This window comes from Rattus rattus, chromosome 3 (assembly GCF_011064425.1).
Source record: "Rattus rattus isolate New Zealand chromosome 3, Rrattus_CSIRO_v1, whole genome shotgun sequence".
NCBI lineage: Eukaryota > Metazoa > Chordata > Mammalia > Rodentia > Muridae > Rattus > Rattus rattus.
In genome coordinates this window covers 126,045,537-126,062,892 of record NC_046156.1, presented here as the reverse complement: position 1 = coordinate 126,062,892, position 17,356 = coordinate 126,045,537, and the positions used below count along the sequence as shown (strand labels likewise).

Here is a 17,356-nt window from a genome sequence, read left to right as displayed (position 1 = left end):
AGCTATCCTCTGAAGGCCACAAGCGTGCCCTGGTATGTAAATGTATCAATGGCCAGCATCTTTCTCTGTGCTCCTCTACCTTATTTCTTGAGGCAGAGTCTCTCATTGAACATAGATTTCACTGATATGGCTAGGGTGACTAGCCAACAAGCCCCAGAAATCCTGCTGTCCTTGCCTCCCCAGCACTGGGACTACAAATGGTCCTACTCCACTTCTCTGGTGGATACTGAGGCTCCAAATTCAGGTCATCACATTGCAGAGTGAGCGCTGTATTGGCTGAGCCATCTTGAGAGATGCCCTGTGTTCTTTCACCTCTACTGGGAAGTAAGCAACCCAAACTCGTGGTGCGGTCGGCTGTCATCTACTTCTCACTGGTCCGCAACTGAATTACAAGGTTCTGCTGATCTGAGCTCACTCGTATCACTTCCCTGAGCTGCCGGTTTGGTCAGAATTTCAAAGGGAAAACCACCAAAGGCACAGGGATTTTGAGCCTTTGCTTGGGTCATCTTCCTTGCATCATGGTAGGTCCTGTGGCCAAGCCCTGAGCATGGAAAGGAACTTCACAAGGCATCCAAACTGGGGCTCATGCCTCTTACCTTATTCCTCACAGTTCTTTTGCTACCCATCAAAGGATGAGCATTCATCAACAAAGCCTTTAAGGGGGTGGGGGGGTGTTTAAGTGATTCATCTTGTTTTCCAATACTTCTAAGCTGTATTTCTTATACTTGGTCAATGTTTCTTTTATTTCTATAGCAGGACCTAGACTTGCCAGTGATATAAATAATGACACAGACTCTGCTTAGTATTTTATAGCTTAGACTTTTTTAGCTAGGGCAGTCCCCCAGCTGCTGTAAACTTAACCCGACTAACTAGCCTACCTCCTGCTACATGACTAGTTCTACCTTACCTCTCTCCTCTGGTCTGTTTACTTCTGTGTCTGCTAGCATTCTCATTTCTTCTAGCCTCCAACGCCTCCAGCCAATCAGTAATGAGACAATCTCTGATACATAGTAGGTTGCCTTAGGCAGGTGAGGAAGAAGGAAATTTTCCAAAGTAGAGAACACAGAAATGAGCCATAGAAATGGCAGTCCCAGAATCCTGCCAGCATTTAGCTCTCTGGTGCTACAGAACTAACAATTGAATATACAGAGACACACCTTCACACAATATACCCCCAACATATTTATCACCTTTTCTTGTAAGTGATTCCCAAGGGAAACTAGATCATTTTGAGGAGATTTCAATGTAAGTTACACAGCTTTGTAGAGAACCAAGACATTTAGTGTTATACGTTATTTCATTTGCGACACAACTAATACATGTTAATGCCATGCTATATGCAAGGCTATATGTGGCCTTGGAACTAAGTGTTCAGAGACTGATTCCATGGCTCATAGGTCCAAGTGTACCTCATGCTCTTTGGACTACATGTGTCATTGGAGACAACTGAGGTCTTGTCTCTCTTTCTCACCATGCTTTGGAGTCAGTATATAAATGTACTTACTTAAAGAAAGCATAAATTTGATATCTAAACCCCAGGTAAAAATGTCAGGTGTGGTAATGTTCTCAGAATCCTAGCAGTGGACAAATACAGACTGGAGGATCCCTTGAGCTTCCTGGTCTTCTACCCAGCCAATAATGGAGCTACAAGCCAATGGAGACTCTTTCTTCATTTGTGGCAGGCCTTTCCGTACCTTGCCGTCTGTTTCTGAGGCAATTTATATTTATTTCAGCATTCAGTAAACACCTCTGGAGCACTTATATGTATGACATCGTATTTTCACTGTATCACAAACATTTTTAAATTATTTGTGTGCGTGTGCGTGTGTGTGTGTGCGTGTGTGTGTGTGTGTGTGTGTGTGTGTGTGTGTGTGTGTGTGTGTGTGTGTGTAGGTCAGAAGACACTTTGGTAGAGTTGTTATCAGTAGGATCCAGGGATTGAACTCAGGTCAACTGATGGGACAGCAAATATATTTACCCACTGAGCCATCTTGCCAACTAGCATTACAGATATTAACTATTCTACCCACATCATGATTCCAAAGCAATGGCTTCCATCACTCTTGTTTTAGAGACGGGGAGCTGAAATCAACAGAGCTTAAACAATCAGCCCCAAGTGTCAGAGAGGAAGTTTCAGGGCTGGGATTTGAACTCTGGTAGCCTGCCCAGAGGAACCCCTGACTCACTGGTGATACACATTTTGTCTCTGACTTCCTCACAATAACAGTCCCCGCTAATCCTGAAGGCACTGGCTCTGCCCTGCTGCCTTCACTACCTTTGAAAGGATGGGATCCTGGGGAACTTATCTGTATCCCAAATGCCCCCCACTCACCCAGGCACAATATCATCGCAGACGCTCGGCAGCTCCCTTTCAAGAGATAAAAGTGGGTGGCGGCCCAGTGTCCTGTGCTCTTCCTCATCCCTGTGAAACTGGGCATTGGTTGGTTAAGCTCCTAAGGCCAGCCCCACATGCTCCGGGATGCAGTGGTCTCATTGAGGGTGATCAGGGGAGTTTAAGTAAAGCTTGTGTTTGATTGTGTAGAACTAGTTCTGTTTTAAAACTTCTGGATCCTTTAATATTCAGTTTGATTCACATATCCTTCTTAAAACAAAATATGCTCAAACAAGTACTTTCAGAACATGAAAAGATTTAAATTAATCCAGAAACAGTCCCCAAAAATGATGAAGTGATTAATCTCAGAAAATAATCCCCTATGCTATCCCAAACCTTTCTTCTTATGACTAGTTTTTCTTACTGGCCTTGTCACCAAAGAACAATGTAAAGAGAATTTTGGCAGTCAGCCAGTTAATTAAAGACTTGGCCCAAAGCTGTGGACACAAAATCACACTGTAATCCTCATTCTTCTCTGTTTTGACTTTTTACCCAGTTCAAGTGGATAGGATAATTGCCACATATTCCTTCAATGTTTGTCATTGTTTGCTGGACAGAAAGAGTCTGAACTTAAATTTAGCATTTAAAGAAATGTATTTGGATAACTTGAAGTTTTTTCCTGCTTAGATCCAAATAGTCCTGGTTAATACATGAACAAGGGAAATCTATTATTTACTGGAATTCTGAAGTTGAACCTCTTTGAACATTTATTTGAGAGCCCTCGGCCCATAAGGCAAATGTCATACATACATAACAATGAAGAAAAACTATTATATGCCATTGTCTCACAGTACTCATATTTTTAAGAGAAAAAAATAGCATAAAAAAAACCCAAAGTTCCCCTGTTTCGCTGTTTGGTTTCACAGACACTAAGTATTTCTTTCAGTATGCAGCAGCAAGAATAGCAACTTAATACAATCCGCACCTGGGATGGTGAGCTGGTGTGGAAAGGGTTGTGCTAATGAGGCCCAAGTCAAGAGTCAAATGCTCATGGGATCTAATTAGCCTCACACAGGAAGAAGCTCCAAGATTCATCAAAGATGCATCCCAGATAGGTCTGTAAATAGCCAGGGCCCTAACACACCCACAGCCTTCTGTCTGTGCATCCTCTTCCGATAGCCAGGCCCCCACACTGGGACCATGATGGGAGGCAGACAGCATTGAGAGCTAGTACTATCCAACTCACACTTCTCTTCTCATCAGCACATGTTTCCTATGACAGACCTGATGCTCTATCCTGATGGCCTCTTCTTAGCATCCATCCTCATACATGAGAAAAACACAAGCTTTGGTCTCCCCTCAGGCTATGCCAGCCTTTCTGATATTATGCCAAGTCCCAGTATGTCTCACTCCTGTATAACACCACCTGTGACCCCTCAATGTGCATGAACTTTCCCCAAACACCAGTGGCATTTACATAGCTTTCAGGGTTACAACCTGTTCATTATCGTCTCTACATATTTATCTTATTGCCATGGTGATGATTTCACTTGACTGGACATCTTCTGGCCTGAGCTTCTCTCATCCTCTTCCTGATCCAGGACTCAATTTAGGTGTGAATCAACAAGATTTTGACTGAAACATCCAAGGAAAGCTAAACAGATCAAGTAACTGAATACTGTCACCACACCACAGCCACCACAGAGAGCACTTCAAGGCATGTAGCACCACCATTCTCTCAATAGTTTCTTAAATACAAAGAAGGTGACATCACCATCATCCCACAGAATCAGAACCATATAAGTTACTTTAGTGCCATCTACCACTCTCCGTTTATAAAACATTGGGTTAGTGATACATTTTAAGACAAATAATTTGGGAACTTATTCATAACTCCCTGGCTACCACTGTCTGATAAAAGAAAGCAGGGGAAGACAAGTCACTATTTGAGGATTAGAGACAATTGTTTTCTATGAAAAATAACAAGTTTGCGATGTAAGATACTTAGGAAAGAAACACTGATCATTTTAAGTACTTTCCAACTTAGAGGTATTGTGTTTGGGACATAAATTTATTTCAAATCCTTAGATACAACAGTTCTCACAAGATTAGTTACTATAGGTTAAAGAGTGCCATTATTATAGAAAGAATTCTTGATTCTCATGAGCTTCACCAACAGTCATTCTGAAGTTGGCTTTATTGTTAAGTGGACTTAGCACCCACAAATGCTATAATATTGTCATAAATTCTAAATTTATATCAAAATTAATGAATTGTGATATATGACTGTTTTTACATAAAACTCACCACTGAAGTTAACCACAGCTGCTAGACACTCTATACAGCCACAAAGCAAGATGTGTGGTTTAAAATATGTATGAAAGAATCATAATGAAGCCCATTGATTTTTGTATGCTATGTTTTTTAAAATCAACTAACAAAAGAGATTGTGTTGCTTATTTTTTGCTTACAACATTGGATATTTTGTGGCAAGGTCATTGGTAGGGTCAGCTACAAATACCTCAGTGTGAGGCCCCTATTATTCTCAACTCTGTATGGAGCACAGCCAACACCCAACACATTGCCCAGAACCTAGTGCTCTTGTGCCAGCCAGAACAAATAAAAGCATAACATGGCATCGTAAATAATACCATCCTGTGTCTGAACCATGGCACTTCATGTCTCTACTCACAACAATGCTCTTGGAGTGTAGAGAATGAGAGATGTCGCAAATGATGGAGATGCTGGGTGCTCTGTTGTCTTTCCCCTCTAAGCAACTGTGCTGTTCATTATTTTTTTCTAACAAAATCACAAAAGTGTCAACAACCAGCATTTCTGGTCTTCCGTCTTCATTTGATGTAGGCCCAGGTGACGGGGGTAGGCAGGTCCCATGTTTACCTACCATCCTGTGCTTCACTGGAGGCTAAGCAGGAACGAAAGGGACCTGTGTGCCTAGCTAGGTCCACAAAGCACATGCACTGTATCAGGTGTGCACGCGCACACGCGCGCACACACACACACACACACAAAATTGTGGATGTGCAAAACTTCAAAGAGAAGGGTCATCACATAGACGACAGTGAAAAGTACTACTACCTTTATATATTTGCATGCATATGTTTGTTCACAGAGTTAACTATGAATTCCAATACTGTAAAAGACAGAGTTGAGTTTCCTTGTGCAGATAGATGGACAGGTCTTTGTTATTTGCCAAGGCAATGTGATGGAAGCCCCGTACATGACTAATAGCAGATGAATTACCAGACTAATTTGTCTGTATGATGGGTTATCTTGCAGCTAGAACTCTTCAGAGCATAAGAAAGTATTCACAGTTCTTTTTTTCCCTACAGTGTTGGGGGGTGGGGAAGTAAGAAGCAAATTTGAATAATTGAATAATTTTGATAACTTGCCAAATAGTAACATGTAGTTGACTGCTTCCTGGCTTGGGAATTGCATATGTTGTTCCTTATATTTCTTCTTTCATGGATTTCAAGTTCACTACAATGAATGCTGGGGAAACTGTTTAAAGGAAGGCCTCCTATTATGGTTCCCCATCTCAGAGCTAGTGCTTCAGTCTGTTGATCCAAGAACTGAGTTTGGAGCTCATCCCCTTCCCTCCCAGCATCTGGCCATAGCTCCACCAGGAAGGCCTGGCTTCCATCTACCCTTAGTCCCTTGAGTGCAGGGTTTCAGAAGTCTCTAGCAATAGCACACTACCCCACAACCATATTAGTACATATAAGATAAAAATTACATGTATTTATGTGTACCATGTCACACACACACACACACACACACACACACACAAATTGTGAAGTGAACTTAAATAGCTACTGGGTTTGTGGTGAAATCATTTAGGATCTGCTTCAATCTGGCTGTGGTAGCACTGTATTCTATAAAATGAGATCTCTTCTCAAAAAGATTCTGCTTTAAGCATACACATTAAGTAAGGCACCACAGTATACAACAAATTTCCAAGGCTTGCTCATCCTGTCTAACTGAAACCTTCCTTTGCTTACATCCCATTGTCCCCAGACCCAACCCCATAGCTGCTGCTTATCCACACTGTACACTCTGAGCTGTGCCTACCCATGTATAAGATCCATATATCCATGCAGTGGATAACTTCTCATATGCTTGACATATGTACAGACTATGTGTGTGTGTGTGTGTGTGTGTGTATACATATATATATATATATATATATATATCCACATATATAAAGCCACACCATATTTTCTTTACCTGCTAGTGCATCAGTGGGTATATGTTGATTCTAAATTTTGCTGTTACAGATAGTCCAACAGTGAGTGGACCTGTCTCTATCACACAGTGACTGCATATCCTCGAGATACATACCCAGAAGCAAAATGTTGGGTCATATCATAGGTCTTTTTATAATTCTTAGAGGACTTCCCATAATATTTTCCATAATGGACATACTAATTTGTAGCCAACCAAAAGATGCAAAAGTTTTCTTTTTCAACACCCTCAGCAGCAATGGCTATCATCCCTCCTTTTGAGGAAACCATTTTAATAATGTAAGGTGCTACTGAGTGTTATATATGGTGTGTGTGTGTGAGTGTGTGTGTGAGTGTGTGTGTGTGAGTGTGTGTGTGTGTGTGTGTGTCTGTGTGAGTGTGTGTGTGTGTGTGTGTGTGTGTGAGTGTGTGTGTGTGTGTGTGAGTGTGTGTGTGTGTGTGTGTGTGTGTGTGAGGTGTGTGTGTGTGTGTGTGTGTGTGAGGTGTGTGTGAGTGTGTGGTGTGTGTGTGTGTGTGTCTGTGTGTGTGGTGTGTGGTGTGTGTGTGTGGAGTGTGTGTGTGAGTGTGTGTGTGTGTGTGTGGAGTGTGTCTCTGTGTGTGTGGTGTGTGGTGTGTGTGTGTGTGGTGTGTCTCTGTGTGTGTGTGTGTGTGTGTGTGTGTGTAAGCTTCCTTTGTGTGAGTGTGTGTGTGTGTGTGTTTGTATGTAAACTTTCCCTTCAGCCACTGTGTGTGTGTGTGTGTGTGTGTGTGTGTGTGTGTCTGGAAGCTCAGCCACTATGTGTGTGTGTGTGTGTGTATGTCTGTGTGTGTGCGAGTGTGTGAGTGTGTGTGTCCAAGTGTGTCTGTGTGTGTGTGTGTGTGTGTGTGTGTGTGTGTGTGTGTGTGTGTGTGTGTGTGTTAATGTCTAGGTCCCCAGCAGCGGAGTTGTTAAGTGAGTGTCTTATGTGTTTGGATGCTGACCTGTAGCCGTTGTGTTCTCCCATCCCTGCAGCAACCCTGATCTCCGCAGGACAGAGCCAGTCCTGGAGAGCTCCTTGCAGCGGACCAGCAGTGGCAGTTCTTCCAGCTCCAGCACTCCCAGCTCCCAGCCCAGCTCCCAAGGAGGCTCTCAGCCTGGGTCACAAGCAGGATCTAGTGAACGAACCAGAGTTCGGGGTAAAGTGTTCTCTTCACCGTTCCATCTATTACACCTGGGAGGAAAGCCAGAGACAGAAAGGAGGGTTACTTCCGGACTCTGGCAATGGGGTGGCCACTGTCGGGTGACACTGAAAATTGTCTGCATGCTTGTGTCTCCTGATACACTGGACTACCATCCCTAATTGTGCATGTGACATCAGTGTGAGCACCAATCCTGTTTATCTATCTAAAATTTCAATGTCCAGTGTCTCCCAGACAGATCTCCATCTAGTGGTCTTACTACAAAATTTTTTGTGACTACAAACTACCTTCCAGTTTCCCAAATGTCTATTTCTGTTTAGTTCCTCATTTTTAGTATCATGTACCCTACTGTCGTGTTCCCATGGTAACAGACATCCCTCCCTGGGTCCCAAGCATGCTTTACAGTCTTAGGTATTTCTCAAAATGAATTTTCTTAAAAACCATTATAAAATAAATACACAAGAGAGAAAGAGATACCTTCTCCTTAAAGACACATGTTCAACTCTTCTGGTTGTTCCTACTAGATAAGTAAAACATATAGCCTCACATTTAATTCAAAGCATTCTGCATCACTTAGTGTTCAGTAACGGAAAAAACCCATGGAAAGACTATAGTATAATTAATACCTAGCAAACCACTGTTCTAACAACTTGAAATTCACTCTTTCTGAGTCATCTTCTTCAGAAGATAAATTTGCTCACAAGTAATTAATTCTAGGCTTTCTGAAGTACAATTTGATAAATATTAATGTGCTGATGAGTCGCTCTTCCTGAAGAAAACCACTAGTTCCTTTGTGGCTCCTTGAGTAGACACAACCACAATTTACCTCCCCTATTAATCGTTTACATTTCAGTTAAGTAAAACCTATGTCTGTGCAACTTTCTTAAGCTTGAAATCTAACATGTGGTCCTCGTGATGAGCACTGAGACTCAGATTGTCCCACAGCTGACTCGCTATTCCTGACATGGGTGACCTGTCCCCAAGTGCCGTGAATCTTTTGGGGACTAATCCAGACAACTGCCATTCCATAATTTTTTTTTTTATGTTCATTGGATTCTTTGTATCTTTAGAGCAAATTGTAAAGATGGTCAGTGTTACCCACACCGCCTTAATTCTCTGAACTACTTCAGGTTGCATTCGTATATTCTTTCCTTCATTCCCTACTTCTTATTACAAGTCATCCCTGCCTGGGAATTCAAACCAAACAAGAACCTCTCAGCTTTCCTACTACTGTAGGACATAGGTAGACTATGCCGTAAGTACCACAGCAGCTCTTACTCTGTGGCGGCAGGCAGCCTCCCCCATCCTGGCTCCACACCTCTCTTCTTGGGCCTTTATCATCAGCACCTCCCTGGTCCTTCATCTTTCTTTCTTCCTTAAAGGTCTCAGATCACTTCTCAGACCTCCTTTTAAGACTCATGCGATCAAATAAAACTCTTCTTATTCTTCATAAACTTCAATCAGAATAGCCTTTTCTGATGAATAGATGATAAAAGAAGAAAACAAGCCTAGAATTTTAATTTAGAAGCTCATTTGATTGAAATAATGATTACAGGACATTCAAAATTCAGAAGGATTCCCAACTAAGTCCGTCGCTTCACTGTTACCTTGAACTAAGGGTGTCATCCTTCAAGTCTGTACTCATCTGGAGAGTAGGAAAATGGTGCCATACCACTGGGTTGGAGCAAGGATGAATGGCAGCAGTTGACAGAGCATCTGGTGCTGTGCCTAAGACACAGGAAGCTCTTGATAAGTGGTAGTGACTGTGTGCAGTGTTGCTGCAAATTCTCAGTTTTGCTGTTGACATCTAGGTTTCAGTCCTACGTTGTCTCTTTGCTTTCTGGTCATTTATTGCTTCTGCACTGATAATGTATGGTTTGCCTCATGAGTAGGCTTTCCCTAGTCACTCACTCAGAATGTGAGACAGGCTTTTCTAATTGCCGTGTCCCTGTTCTCTCCTCTAGCCAACAGTAAGTCAGAAGGATCGCCTGTGCTCCCCCATGAGCCTTCCAAGGTGAAACCAGAAGAATCTAGAGACATCCCACGGCCCAGCCGGCCAGCTGTGAGTGCTTTTCTTCCTAGGGATTTGGAACTCTTCCTTTGCCTAAGGACATCAATATGATGTAGTTAGGGTTACCTCCATGACTCAAAGCAAAAATTAGGGGATGAACAAGAGCACTGTGTGCTAGAAGCGTCTAGAAGGAAGTCATTCATGATGGGGAAAGAACACAGTGGAGCTTAGGCTGCTTCCACTGATCTGGGGCCTTTAGTTGCTCATCGGCATCCTAGTAAAAAAGAAAAGAAAGAAAGAAATGAGCTTTCACCATCCCACAATATTTGCTCATCACTTTGACAAAAAAGATGGTGAAAGCGCCAGTTTGGAAACCTGGGTCCTTCCTGGGAGTTGCTTTCCCCAGTCTCCGTGCTGGTTTTCACATGAACTACAATTACCGTCTTCTGCTACTTGCCATGCCTTATGGACTGTCTTCTCCGGACCAACGTGTAGTAAGTACAGTGTGACACAGGGCCTGGCAACCTGAAGTCCAGCTTCATTGCTGGAAAATGAAGGACCCAAGTACATAAACTGAGGGGTTTAGCAACAGATGTGTAAACCAAGGACAGGACAGCTCCAAGGTATGGCTGAGGGCAAGGTTTTTATTGTAGCTATGAAGGAAAGAAGAGCCAGAAGCATCTGGAAGATTCCAAAGCAGGTAGAGGAAGCAGTAATGGTCAGAAGACTGCACTAGGTCATTAAGGAGGGCAGGAGAGGGGGGAGGGAGGGAGGGAGGGAGAGAGAGGGAGGGAGAGAGAGAGAGCTATCAAAGTAGACCAAGATAGAGTGGGAAGAAGGGAAGACAAAAGAGCACAAGCTGAAAAGGCAGGGTTCTATGGGAATGAGAAGGTAAGGAAGCCCATGGTTAGAGCAGTTTAGGATAGCCACAGGTAGTTGTGAGACTGAGGGAGCCTGGAAAGCCAGCATGCCCTTCAATGTGCTAACAGACAACATGGACAGCCATTTGTCCCTTCTGACAGTGGTTGAGGAAATGGTTACTTTGGTAGGGGTGCCAGAGTTTGGAGGGTGTGGAGTTTCCTTTGAGCCCAACACCTAGTAGCTTTAAAGAAAGAATGGATCTGGGATAAAGATGTGGTTCAGTTGGTTAAATGCTCATTCTGCACAGCTGAAGCCCTGGGTTCAATCCCCAGCACCACATAAAACAGGCATGACAGTACATACCCGAAGTTCAAAGTCATCTTTGGCTGAATAATAAGTTCAAAGCCAGCCTAGGATACATGAAACATTGCCTCAAATAGATAGATGATTGATAGATAGATAGATAGATAGATAGATAGATAGATAGATAATATGTAGATAGGTAATAGATAAATAGATTAGATGGAAGAGAGAGAGAGAGAGAGAGAGAGAGGAAGGGAAGGGAAGGGAAGGGTAGGAGAGGAGAGGAGAGGAAGGAGAGGAGAGGAGAGGAGAGGAGAGGAGAGGAGAGGAGAGGAAGGAAATGGCATGCTGGCTGAAAGAAGAAACTTAATTTGGATGTTTAGATGCTGTCCTGTGAATGGCTGCCTCTCATTTCCTAGTTTTTGTATCTTAAAGTAGGGAATGCTAGTTAACAACAAAGGGAATTTTCATCCTTCTGGCCTGAGCTTTTCTTTGTCTGTCTGTCTGTATCAGTTTTCTAATAACAATGTCAATGTTGTGTCTAACCTGCTTCTTTTCTTCTGGCTTTTCCCTGACTGTGGATTCTTCTGAATTGGGTTCCTCTTGCTACAGAGCTATAAGAAAGCTATAGATGAGGTTAGTACCACATTTTCTTGGTCATGCTTTCATAAGATGTGAATATTGAGCCTATTGCCTGATGCTGACATTCAGAAAGGAAGCCAATGGGATCACAGGGAAAGTCCTCTTATACATACCCTTGTTTGGGAGAGGAGCACTCCTTCAGTAGAATCCAGCCTGAGACCCTCAGACTTACCCATAAAAGGCTCCAGAAACCTTCATTAAGCAAAAATATTGCTTTCCCAGTTTCCCAACTGGGCAAACAACAGGTATCAGTGTTTTGTTAATAGTACAGTTTCTCCTTCCAGTACCTTTTAACAACAACCTGTATTTTCTAGCCTTGCTAGGAGATGGCCCTCAGCACTTTTACTAACAATGCAAAGAGACATAATTCTAGCACACCCCTAATTTATAGTGTGTAATTTGTGAACAAGGAGTTACTGGGTATTGTTAGATTAATTTTGTGGGACATTAACAACACCATAAGCAGAAACATCAACCTTAGCTAATGAATCCGGGTGAGTTAAGTGATCTATTTCCTTTATGTGTGGAGACATTTTCCATTAGAAAAATAGATGGCCATGTCCCTATTTAGATAGCTCGCTGAGAAGGAGGGCTGGCCCACTGCTGTTTGTCAGACCTGCATGAACGCAGCACGGTGCAATGGTTCTGAACAGTCAGGCCTTGCAAGGGGTCCCAGATGCATGGAATGTGAGGCTCACCATTATGGCTTTGAGGCTGGAGCTCTGCAAAGTGTATTTTTGTGAAATTATATGGAAAAAGCACTGGCTTCAGGGACCAGCAAGCTACATTTGAAGCTTGGCCCCCTTCAATGAATGCGGTCTCATAATTTCAGTTAACATGCATAATGGGACTAAATCTCATAATCTGTAAAATGGGAAGAAGAATGTCTGCCCTCCTTTACCTACAAGATTGTTCAGGGTCTTAAGGTCCTTGTGCATTGTTTAAAGTGGAGAGTGCTATAGAAAGCCAATGGGATTGTTCAGGTTTGAGCTGTAGGCACAAGTCCTAGTTTTGCAAGTAGGGCAAAGTGATTCTGTGAAGCTGGTTCTCACCACAGCTGTGACCACCACACCATTCACAGTGAGTCAGAAAGTCACTGTCCTGGTTAAGGGGATCCTGTTTATAAAGTAATGCTACTCCACATGTCTACAGCCCAGGGACTGGTTATAGCCACTCTGCCCCACAGTTTTGCTTTTCCCTCACAGTAGTAACAGGGATAGAGGGACAGTCGCAACTTTTTTTCAGTTGCCCAGAGAAAGAAAAAGAGAAAATTATTCTCTGGTACTGGATACCATAGCTGCCAATTCAGTGGGATTCGTATGAACAACTTAAGGGCTTGTACAAGTCCAGAAATTAGCATTGAAGTGACTGTCAATGAGGAAAGGCTCTCCCAGGTTTCCTCAGGTAACTGTGGGTGTGCCAGGCTTTTTGAAAATCACTTCATTTACTTTGATGTGTTCTACCACAATCTGATAGCGATGAGAGGGGCAACTTCAGGCCCAAACCTTTGGGATGGTGGATCAGAGCAAATGCCCCCAATGAACTGACATCCCTGGCCATTGACTTCCATTGGCCTGGACCACTGAAACACAAGAAGATGGTTCTGCCCAACCCAGTGGTTCTTAGCTGTGGTTGCTACCCATCTTCCACTTAGGAGCTATTTAGCAACTCTGAACTCGGCTTTAGTGTCAGCCTTAAAAGTAGGAGGCAACACTGCTGGCCACTGTGATACATAAAAGGGGTGGAGTTAAACGTCCTCCAATTCCTCAAAGGGGTGGGGCTAAATGTCCTACAACACACAAGGAAATTCCTCACAATAAAACATCTCTGGCCCCAATGGTAATCTTGACCTCATTTTAGCTCCCTTCTCCTTCTGTAATTGTTTTCCCAATTGAATGACCCAGAATGAAATGAAAAAAAGTCTTTAAACACCTTTTTAAAACTTGATTCTCGTTTTTGCTAATTTAGTAGTCTAATTTTTTTTTTCTTAGCAATAAATCACAAAAGGTAGCCATTAAATTGGCATTGCTTTCCCATGCACTGGGAAATTTCACAACGCTGCAGTTAGTAAAGCTTTTGAAAACAAATACCTTTTACCTTCCCATAACCGAATGCGTGTCCTGAAGTCTATGTGCAGACGCTAACATTAAAGGTATGGCTAGTACTTTTTTTAATCAGGTGTAAAAAAAAAAATAAAACTGATAATGTCTAAAAATCACCCATAGATAGGTTGAAACCTAAGTAATAATTAATAATGTGGACTCTCTTCCTTCAGATGAATCCATCTATACTAAGAGAAGCAGCAGGGTTTAGAGCTGTCGTACAGTACAAAAAGCAAAGACCAGATTAAAATTCTTTAACAATGTAAAGGCTTGACGAATTGAAGACAAAATTAAATTGGTTATATCAATTTTTTAAAAAATGAACATATTTCGAAGCAAGACCTATGCAACTTCAGATGAAACAAACTCACCAGGATAAAACATTAGGGTATGGAGAAGCTGAGAAGGAATGCATCCAGGACACCTTTAGACGTGAGCCTCCTACCCCTTCACATTTGCACTGCAGGGGGAAATAAAAGAGGAAGCACAGTATTTTGCCGTATTTCTTTTTCTGTTAATGTGTCCTCAAATATTTTCCTGCTAAATAGCACTTTTATTCCCCCCCTTTTAATACTTTTTAGCTTCAGGGTTGAGACAACCAAGCAATAAATGACCATAAAAGGCTCATTATACAGAGGAAATTGGAATTGTCAGAGGATAACGTGTCCGAAAAGGCTCTGAGTCCAGTCGTGACAATATCGCGTCATGTCTATTTTCTGCAGTGCTGATATCGCCCATTTTCCTCATAATGAGCAGATGAAAAACCAAAGTTCAGCTGGCCACAGAGGCCGCTGGCAATGGGAGATTAATTTTCTTCGGGGGATTACATGTGATTACTCATTACTGCTACCTTGAAATTTTCATCGGTGTCCCACTCTCCAAGCTGCTGCCAATTAAACTGAAAATAGACTTGCAATTATTTTTAATGTTTTAGGAAAGAGCTTTTTAATAACATAGAAATAAAAAATTCTGATTAAAACCAAAATTATTAAGCAGGTCATAATTTTAAAGTGTTGCTAAATACAGTATTTATGGAAATGTAGGTAATTTTAACACATGAAACTTTCTTGAAGTTATTGGGTAATGGACTTAACTAAATAATTCTAAATAGATTTGATTTTTTTTTTTGTTCAATCTCTCTCTCTCTTATCATGTTCTGAAATGTTAGAGATAAGGTAGCCATGCCCCAGGGGGAAATGTATCGATATTTTAAATAAGTCATAGTGATAGTATTATATTTTACTCAGGCTTTTTGATAGTAGAAACAAACTCCTTTAAACCATATTCTCTCTTTAAATTATAATAAAATATAGTCTTTAATAATAAGTAACATTTTAAATATTAGTTATATTCTTTGATGGTATTACTTTATAAAAATCAAAATATGCAATAAATGTGTCTGATTTTGTCCTTTTTGCTAGTTTGGAAGCTTGCTGTGTCCTCTTGCTTTCAGAGTCTTGACAAATGTGTCAACAGTTCGTCCCCATAGTGCCCACCTAGCGTGTTCTCCATACTCTTTTTGTCTGATAAAGATAAATGTAATGGCAGCAATCAAGAGGAGGTTTGCAGAGGGCTGAAACCTATATATTAGCCTTTCCTGGTTTGGGTGCAGTGCCTAAGAAACTAGAAGTATTTTGCATAAAATTCTATGTGTGTGACGAGGCTCTCCCCGTTCATAGTATGTTGTCTTTAAACACTGTTAAGCCTTTTGGATCCCATCCTAGATTCACTTTCACAGATGGCGGAGACTGGGGTTGTGTTGGAGAGGGAGTGTGCATGTATGGGAAAGGTTCAGCAAGTGCATTCATCAAGAGAATGCAAGGTCGGGATTTCCAGAAGCTTGCCCTTCATGGGGCCTTAAGTCAGGTGGCTTCGGGACATTATTGCTATCTGCTCAAGACATGAAAATAAAAGGAAATGACTCTGACACCTTCAGTTGACAGCTTGAATTTCCTAGATCGTAGTGATACACCAGGGTGATTGCTCCCTGAGTGTTAACCAAAGCAGTTGTGATTGACAAGCAGCCACAGTACAGGAACACCTTGGCATATGGGTGCCTTGACATTATAATTAGCATTAACTGTGCATGTTTATCATAATTTTTCTTCTGATTGTGATGATTGCCTAACATCACTATGTCACAGAGGTCAATCCTACACCAGGTGAATTGGACAAATACATTTCTGAACTGAAATAAAGAGAGAATATGGCCAATTTTTTTGAGAAAAAAAATTGTGGGATTTAGTATTTTTCAATGAGTTTCTTTCTCCCTAACTCCCTGTCTCTCGCTGAATGCTCTGATTCCCACATGGGTCCCTAAATAGGGAGAAATGGTAAGACCAATGTCAAATTGCTTTTTCCTCATTTGCATGCTTCGTGCCATGGGCAGTTTAACCCATGCAAAGTAGAGCAGCCATGCTTCTGCAGAACTGCCTCCCTCCGCCTTGCTCTGAAAGCATGTCCATTAAAGGTAGTCAGATGTTCAGCACACTGTCTTGCAACTATGCCTGGTGACTAAGCCCCGCCTCATCACATCCATAAGGCTCAAGGTTTCATCACCCTCATGGAAAATCGGAAAATTATCTCTTCCTTTGGGTGTTTCCACATTCATTTCAGCATTTCTCGTAAGGGCTTCTGCCAGGTGACTGGAATTTAAAAGTTAAAGATAAAACACCTGTTGTTCTGGAAGAGAACCGTTTGTTCGTTTGTCCGTTTGTTCGTGTGTCTGTTTGTTTGTTGCTCCTCTTGATTAACTTATCCCTGTGGCTCTAAATTTCAGTGGCACTAGGATTTGGGGTGGGCTGTCGTTTGATGTGGTATCTTTGTCCTTGGGGGAGTGGCTTCATACCAAATGAACCTTGCAATCTACTCTGTTCTATGATTGATGCTAGTTTTTGGTCCAGTAGCCCTCACAAGAGAGGAAAGGCTGCCATCATGGCTTTGGGCAAGAATTCCAGGATACTTGGGGAACAAATTTGAATCCCATTTATTTTCCCATTCAACTTTGAGGGTGACCAACTTCACCCTCTCAAAATAAAAATAAAATGCCACGTTTGTATGTATGCGCATGCACACAGCACGGCATGCACATATATGCACATGCATAGTCAGTCCCAGTATAGCTATTGGTTTTGAACTAAGTTCGAACTGATTCATCTCCCGTCTCTTAGCTTCAACAGACCACAAACATCGTTTTTGTAGTTCCATACAGTAACTGTGTTTGCCACGGTTCTCTATAGAGCTTCTTTCTTTCTTTTTTTTCCTTGTTGCTTAAGCTGGAGCAATGATTGGCAGGGAGATACAGCTTTGGATGTAACTACACTTCGTGCACTTACAAATTTTTCTTTTTGTAGGATCTGACGGCGTTAGCCAAAGAATTAAGAGAACTCCGGATTGAAGAAACAAACCGCCCACTGAAGAAAGTGACTGATTACTCTTCCTCCAGCGAGGAGTCAGAGAGCAGTGAGGAAGAAGAGGAGGATGGAGAGAGTGAGACGCACGATGGGACAGTGGCTGTCAGTGACATACCCAGACTAATGTAAGAAAATTTTTTGTTGTTCTGAGATAGCATCTCTACAGGCCGTGTCTGAGCTTTCCCAGAACTTCTGTGCTTGAGATAGACTCCTGCTTGAGCCTCAGGAGTAGCTGGGATAACATGTACCAAGCACCATGCCTAGATCAAGAC

The 17,356-nt window shown here is 42.1% G+C and overlaps 1 protein-coding gene across 1 annotated transcript in view; it reads left to right on the top strand.

The window, feature by feature from the left end:
• Tnik (TRAF2 and NCK interacting kinase) overlaps positions 1-17,356 on the top strand; it is a 392,340-nt gene that overhangs the window by 336,204 nt on the left and 38,780 nt on the right. The window contains 4 exon segments of the mRNA XM_032898578.1: positions 7,586-7,749; positions 9,717-9,814; positions 11,540-11,563; positions 17,025-17,209. Coding sequence (XP_032754469.1) covers positions 7,586-7,749; positions 9,717-9,814; positions 11,540-11,563; positions 17,025-17,209 — 471 coding nt within the window.